Source organism: Asterias rubens, chromosome 17 (assembly GCF_902459465.1).
Source record: "Asterias rubens chromosome 17, eAstRub1.3, whole genome shotgun sequence".
NCBI lineage: Eukaryota > Metazoa > Echinodermata > Asteroidea > Forcipulatida > Asteriidae > Asterias > Asterias rubens.
The window spans coordinates 12,458,929-12,466,729 of NC_047078.1; the positions used below are offsets into that span (position 1 = coordinate 12,458,929).

The 7,801-nt window shown below is 39.9% G+C and overlaps 1 protein-coding gene across 2 annotated transcripts; it reads right to left on the reverse strand.

The window, feature by feature from the left end:
• Window positions 1-331: 331 nt before the first annotated feature.
• On the reverse strand, window positions 332-5,503 carry LOC117301247 (potassium channel subfamily K member 2-like). Of its 2 annotated transcripts, none has more exons than XM_033785117.1 (2): window positions 5,278-5,503; window positions 332-2,986 (listed from the first exon to the last, which is right to left on the reverse strand). In XM_033785117.1, the coding sequence occupies exons 1-2, from the start codon at window positions 5,303-5,305 to the stop codon at window positions 1,863-1,865; spliced, it is 1,152 nt and encodes a 383-aa protein (XP_033641008.1). In that variant the 5' UTR covers window positions 5,306-5,503; the 3' UTR covers window positions 332-1,862. The 2 variants fall into 2 exon arrangements, with proteins under 2 accessions (XP_033641008.1, XP_033641007.1); XM_033785116.1 differs by having other exon boundaries at window positions 5,233-5,503.
• Between the last annotated feature and the right edge of the window lie 2,298 nt (window positions 5,504-7,801).

Genomic DNA, 7,801 nt, shown 5'->3' on the forward strand with positions numbered 1-7,801 from the left:
ATGGCCGGCTTCTTTCAAACCTTGGTTGGCAAACAAATCGAGCTGTGACGTTGCAATAAAAAGATGGATGACTAAATGGGGCTGGAAACACCTGTCGAATCACGTGACGACAAACGACTGTTTAATGACATCGATTTTGCACTTTGAGTTCAAAGTAATAATTGCAACCGAATTTTTAATCGATTCTGTTTTGAGTTTAATGTAATATTTCTTCTCAAAACAACTTAAAGGCACTGGACACTTTTGGTAATTACTCAAAATATGTTAGCATAACATTTACTTGGTAACAAGCAGCTGTTGATAGTATACAAACATTGTGAGAGACGGCTACCTCAGGTAATGCTGTGTTTGAGAAATAGGTAATTTCTCAGTCAAATAATAAAATACTTCAGGTCTGAAGCATTTTGCAGGCAGCTGAAAGCACTTTGTGCAACAAGGGGTGTTTTGTCTGCATTATTTTAGTTCAACTTCGACGACCAATAACTGAATCCAAATTTTCACAGGCTTAATAATGCATGTGTCGGGATACACCAAGTCAGAATACAAGCCTTTTTAACAATTTCCAAAGGTGTCCAATTCCTTTAAATATCAGCCACCGTCAATGTTAAGTGGCTGTTCAATTCCCCGTACAGTCCTCAATATACGGTTTCGCAATTCAACGATGTACCAGCACAAAATTGTTAACTGTTTTAATTATTCAAGTGACATCAAGCAACCTTCATTGCCATCATTGCATTAAAACGAAGTTTATCCGTGAAAAAAATGCCGGTGTAGTTAGTTCTGAAGAAAATGCTAGACCATAACATACAAATTAACATTTAAAATGCGCTATTCCATCAAGGTTACGCACATTAAAGCAATTATAAAATGTAGAAGAAGTAACCGATTCCCTATTGACAAGACGATTGTTCGAAATCATAGGCCTAGCTTTTAAGTGACAGTACTGTTTTTAGTGATTGTAATGTGACAGTAAAGTGGAACTAGGTCGAGGAGTAGTTTTTTAAGCATTTATAAACTATAGAAGAGCAGTCCTCAAATGAATTAGTCTTGAATTCAAGTCGGTAATAGTCACGGTGTGGTCACGGGGACGGTACACTCACGGTACACTCATCCTCGATCCAAGTATGTGTGTGTGAGAATGGTGAGAGTCATTGGCAATAGAGCTGCCACGCGCTACCTACAACCGTTGCATTTGTATAATTGCACTGTGACTGTTGCATGAAGCAGAATGTGTGTTAGTAACAAAGGCGGCGCCTAACGACTTGTCATCAAGTTCAAAAATGAATTTGCTAATCGGAAGCCAATAAAGTTCCCTAGATAATTGTGTTAATATTTAATAATGAATGCAGATGTTTACAATAAAACTAATGTGTGGTTGCATTTTCAAGATATCGCCAAAAATCCGGAGCGATGTCCTAATACGAATAACACAATCTGAGAAGCGTTACTGACTCTTCTCAAATTCAAGTTTTGTGTCATATTACTTTGAGGTTAATCGTTCTCAAAATGCTTTGTACTAGCGAAAGCTGTTGTTAGGCTTCTATAACCAACAGCTTGTATTGTAAGAGAGAACCAAACGTAAACCTTCCCTTGAAGCATCAGTTCTATAAAATTTGACCTGGTACCAGTTCAAATATTATTTATTAAGCTGTGCGACTGCGGCCCATTTCGAAACCACGGCTTCGGCTTTGGATTCGGCTTCAGGCCCCCGTCCTCTCGTCTGAAACCCTGGGCGCGTATATGCAAAGTACGCGCCACTGTCAAAACAACCGCGGGGCCAAGCTACCCTGAGCCGAATCCAAAGCCAAATCCAGTCGTTTCGAAAAGGGCCTATACGGCTAAAGATACGGTTACAGCTATGGCTAGATTGCTGTGTCATCATGTGATGAAGTATTGGACATGTTTGGCAACACATTTGAAGCTGTAGCCATATCCACTGTTTCAGATTCAACCTGACTACATTCTCTGATATCGTGTTTTTCTACTCCTGAGGATACTTCTTTGATTCGATCAACGGGATTTGTGTTGCTCAGAACAGGCCCCGGTGTATGATAACGTATTGGTCCAACAATACCTCCCTGAACTTTGACCTGTACTACGTCATCTCCTAAGTTATGATGGTTCAAATTATACGTGTTCTCCCTAACCGGACGGTTCTTTAAAGATGACTCAATCTTAGCTGCAGCCTTCTGCTGACTTGTCCCAATTGTGCTGATTACAACAGCGAAAAAGGAGAGACCAAATATGTACCAAAAGACAACAGCGACATCATAAAGTATTTCTAACTCCTCGCGCGGGTCATGTCCGGTATCATCAGCAGTAGCAACATAGTCACCAAATCCTATGGTTGTCAGTGTGATAAAGCAATAGTAATGAGCTATCCGATACGGCCAACCCTCTAATAAGGTAAACAGTACAGCAGGGATGAGGACCAACACGGAGTAACTGACAGACGCCACAATAAGCCACATCATACAGCGTCTGAATTTTCTCTGTGTCACAGAGCAGTAGTCATGCAACAGATGATCAAGCCCGTCGGTTAACCTACGGAAGCTTTCCCGGTAGAATTCACCTACAACGGAGAGCAGCCACCCGAGAAACGGGATCCCAACCACAGCGTACATAATACAGAAGTTCTGACCGGCTTGTGTTCTTGGTGACAGCCTCCCGTAACCGATAGTAGTCACCACTGTCCCGGAGAAAAAGAAGGAGCTACTGAAGTCCCAGTGACTCTTGCTTGTCAGATTCTGTCTTGGATCTAAACCAGCGTGAACCGCTCTTACGATTTGCTCTATCATATCTTCTAGTCTCTCATCGGAAAGGCAGTCTAATTCCGACAACGTACTCTCCTTGTAACCTCTTATGTCAGTACGTGTACTTGATTCTTCTGGCTCCTCCAGAGCAGAGAAGACAAATCCGCCAATAGCCAGGTACACGATAAACGAAAGAATCAGGAGAAGTAGGCGCTTCCAGTCCATATTGCTTTCTGAAAGGATACAAAATGACTACGGATCAGCATGGTAAATCAATGTGTCCTTAATGTGAATGTATACGTTTGGTAATTACTCAAAACAAAATGTTAACTTAAAAACTGACTTAGTAACGAGCATTGGAGAGCTGTTGGTAGTATATAAAACAGTTTGTGAAACGACTCCCTCTGAAGTAACGTAGTTTTTGAGAAAGAGGCAATTTCTCACTAAAATAATAAAAGACTTCTAGCTAGAAGTATTTTATTATTCCTATCTGAAAGCACACAAATTTGTCCAATAAGGGTGTTTTTCTGTCATCAATTTCTCGCAACTTCGATGACCAAGTGAGCCCAAATTTTCACAGGCTTGTTATTTTATGCTTATGATGTGATACACCAAGTGAGGACACTGTGTTTGACAATATTACCAAACGTGTACAGGCCTTTAAGCAAAACACTTAACCATTGCTCCTCCTTCGGATGGGACGTAAAGCCGTTGGTCCCGTGTGTTGTGTTATACACGTAAAATAACCCCGTGCACTTATCGTAAAGAGAAGGGGTTCCTGGTTTGATTGGCAGCATATTGCGCCACAGCACCTTGTAAACCATTACACGGTACTAAGGATTTGGTATCATAGTTCAAACGCAGTCCCACAAACCTTGCAGGAAAATACTTTATGTTACAGCATCTTGAGCGCCACTGAGTGATGAATATGCGCGCTGTATTAGAAGTCACTATTATAATTATGAATACAAATATCTGGGGAAAGAAATTAAAATGAACGACAGCGCAAAAATGGAGTGTCAATCGGGAACCTTGACCCCCATTACTTGGGATTCATCTACATACCCTGAAAAAAATACCGTTGAATGTAATACCGTTGAATTGAGAACCATGCCAAATACATCCAAAATACAACATGAGATTTTGTTGCATTGTGCAGGTATGTTGTTTGTGTTACGACTGAGCAAGGGTGTTTGCCCTGCTAAAATTATGCAGTATGCACGGAAGTGTAGTGGTGATTTGGCTCCTCCACTTTAAATTCTGCCAAATGCTACAAAGTAGACTGTCAACTGCACCACCAATAATATAGTCACTTGATTGCTTAATGCAACAGATACAACAACCACTATTTCAATTTGGTGCATATTATTGTTACGTTTAGAAGGGTTTGGGTTTTTTACGGCAAATGGGCTCCTTTGGACAATACAGAGGAATACTAAGTGATAAAAACATACCTATAAATGGCAGTTAGGAGAAAAGTATATGATGTGCTACCAACAATTACTTATAGAGTAGAAACATGGACAACAACAAAACTGATTCAACATAAACTCTGCACAACACAAAGAGCAATGGAGAGGCAAATGCTACTTATCTCAATAAGATACAGGTTGCACAGAAATACGAAAGAAAACTGGATTCAGAGATATCATCAGAACAATAAAACAAGCTAAATGGAGATGGGCTGGACACACTGCCCGAAGAAATATAATGGATTGCCAACCAAGGACAGGGAAAGGAAAGGAGGTAGACAAAAAAGAAGATGTAGAGATGACTTTCAGGATTTATGCAGGAACAACATGGACCAAAGCTGCAAGAAAGAACTTAACATTTGTTTCCGCTAACACATTTCCACAAATTACAGAACTACAATGTAATGCATACAAATAAAAGACAGGATCAGGAAAGCGAGTGGACGCAAGGCCCAAAATAAACAAGGTAGCTTGTAGCGGCTTGCCTTACAATAACTAAACACATACACTAAATGTACATGCTCAGGACAATACAAAGATGAAACAAACAAAAAGACAGACAGAAGAACAAACTACAGGAGAAAATTACCACATAAAGGCACTCGACACATTAATTGATAAATGTCAAAGACAAGTACTCTCACGTGGTGTATCCCAACATAATTTTTAGTATGTATAAAATAACAACCTTTGAACTGGTAATCGAATTTGCAAATGAATAATGAGAGAGAAAAACATGTTGCATTTATGTGCTTTCAAATGCATAATAAAAGGCTTCAACTGAAGTCTTCTTGAGAAGTGAGAACTTACCCTTTTCTCAAAAACTACGTTACCTCCGATGGAGCCGTTTCTCACAATGTTCAACAGCTTTGCATTGCCGGTAGAAAGTTTTAATGCTCACAATATTTTAAGTAACTACTATTAATGTCTAGTGTCTTTAAGGAGGGCAATATCTTAAACTGAATGAGCACAGGCTAAATGGTGCTGTTGATGAACGTATACCTTACCTTGCACAAAGATCGGAATCGGGTAGTTTACCGTGTAGTACTCACCAACAGTCTGCTCACCAACCCCAAGCATAAGTCAGCGACCTTCACATTATACACCTCAATGATTTCATAACAGATTAGCTCATAACGTAAACGTTATTATACAGTCCTAATAACAGAGAGTTTGCACGTTCATGAAGCTTCATGCTGGAACATTGGCGCTCATAATAATGAAGTTCCCAATGAATATCATTCCAGCGACTCAGCAATGAAGACGACCTATATCCATGACCGGGGGTAAATATCGACAATGGACACTGTAGTGCAGCATGAATGAATGATTAAACGAGCGTGCGCAGTTGTGCACAACTCAAGCTAGTTAAAGGTGCTGTGTTGATTCAAGGAATCTTCGATCAAGTTCCATGCTTCTCCTCATTGAACCCAAGTCTCGACATTCATGGGGTGACAGGTCTTTTTCTTCAGCCGCGCCATGAATCTGGAACTCTCTACCACTTAATCTTCGATCTTGTGTTTGTACCGCAAAATTCAAGTCTCTTCTCAAAACTTATCTTATGTCACAGGTTTTCAAGGACTAATTTTGTTGTTTCTGTTTTTCTTTGTGTTGTGTTTTGTGTTGTGTTTTGTTTTTGGTTTTACTGCACCTTGAACACCCAGCAGGGTGGATATGTGCGCATTACAAGTCTTATTATTATTTATTATTATTATTATGGTCAAAGCAGGGGCACGTTCCACTTAGTCTAGACCAGATTTATAATAAAAAACTTCGAGCGGCATTTTTGAGTAAAAGTTGGTAACATACCTGATTTAACTAATTTGGGGGTGCTGAATCCGAAAATGATGGATACCAAGGCTAATTTTTAGTCCTTCACCCTGAAAACCCAAATTTAAAACAATACAGAAAACCTAGCAGACGACGGACTTCTCACGTAAAAAATAGTCAGGTTCTGCTGTGGTTCCATATTGATGTTGTCAGGATACCATACGGGTCAGGTACCCGGGTGCAGGTCAAAAATGCCGCTCACTTCCTTAACTAGAGCCCCTTTGGGAAATCTGGTCTAGACTAACTTGCGTTCGCCAACAATTTCGAGTGGAACGAGTACGTGCCGCCACCGTTAGCGAACGTTGGCAACCTTAGGCGGCGAACGTTCTTCGGAGGTATTCGTGGATGGTTTTAAAATGGTGGACAACAACACGATAAGCAGACGATATTATTTTCTTGTCACGAAGATAGTGTATTTTTCGGTGGTTGGCAACGCAGTGAGGTGGAGTTGGAAAAACAACTTTAATTAGTTGATGAGGACCTCAGCAAAAAGTACCAAAATTACAAAAAAATATGTCGCGGTGTGTAAATCAAAAATTTCAAATAATGATTTTCATTGATCTTGACATTGAAGTTAAAGCCATTATACACTTTCGGAACAGAAAAAAATATAAAGTTCACAGATTTACAATTAACTTACAGGGTTTGCAGAAGGTAATGGTGAAAGACTTCTCTTGAAATAATTATTATTCCATGAAATGCTTTACTTTTTGAGAAAACATTAAAACAATTATAAACTACACATGTCATGACACGGCGAAACGTGCGGAAACAAGGTATGGCTTTTCCCGTTATTTTCTCCCGACTCAATGACCGATTGAGCCTAAATTTTCACAGGTTTGTTATTTGATATGTATGTATGTTGGGATACACGAAGTGTGGGCCTTGGACAATACTGTTTACCGAAAGTGTCCAATGGCTTTTTAAAAAAAAAGGCTTATGTTATCTTTTTACATTGGTTTAAAAATGTTTAAATGTAGATGCACAGCCAGCCTCGCTGGGCAGCGCACCGTATCAATTACCTCCTGTCACTGAGATTAGAAACTCTGAAAATCAACGCCAAAAGACCCCTTGCATGTGACGTCACACGCTCAAAAAGCGCACTCATCGGGGTCAAAAAGCGCCCTCACTGCATGGGGTCAAACAAAATTATGCTAATCAGAATAAGGTTACCACCCAAAGTACCTTGTCACATGTACAATTTAAGCCGGTATCCCGCTTACTTTTGCTTACCAGAAAGGTGGTAAAGGATATATATCTCTGCTTAATAAGCAGCTCTATGAAACTGATCATATGACGACACATCCCCTTTAAAGGAACTCTGTGTCTGTACTTCAAGGTGATTCATTAAACCTGGCAGTCATCAACAGGTCATGGATGACTAGGTATAACACTACAGGCTTGAAATTATATGTTATAATATCCCCTGCTTTTTCTATCTGCTTTCATTTCTATCGTTTATTTTCACTTGACTTTTGTGTTACACCAGTTTACCCGTTTGTGTGTGCTGTTACAGAATACCTCGAATATTAAGACTCTGCCAATGTCGAAACGTCAATAAACGTTTGAATTTATACCATTGGTCATTTTCGTTCGTAAACAGGGCCACATTGCATGGCTCTGTCTGGTTACTTCCGAATACTGCGATTACGGTCACCATTCTCCGCTTGCAGGAAAGTGCTGCATTTCTGCACTAGCTGTCAATGCCTAGTAACATGAAGTACGCACGTACACAAGACAAAATTC

Bases quoted from the DNA above. Each gene is read 5' to 3' on its own strand.
- LOC117301247 (XM_033785116.1), bottom strand. From the start codon at position 5,305: ATGCTTGGGGTTGGTGAGCAGACTGTTGGTGAGTACTACACGGTAAAC. The intron at 2,987-5,232 runs GTAAGGTATACG...GTATCCTTTCAG, and splicing joins GATTCCGATCTTTGTGCAAG to AAAGCAATATGGACTGGAAG.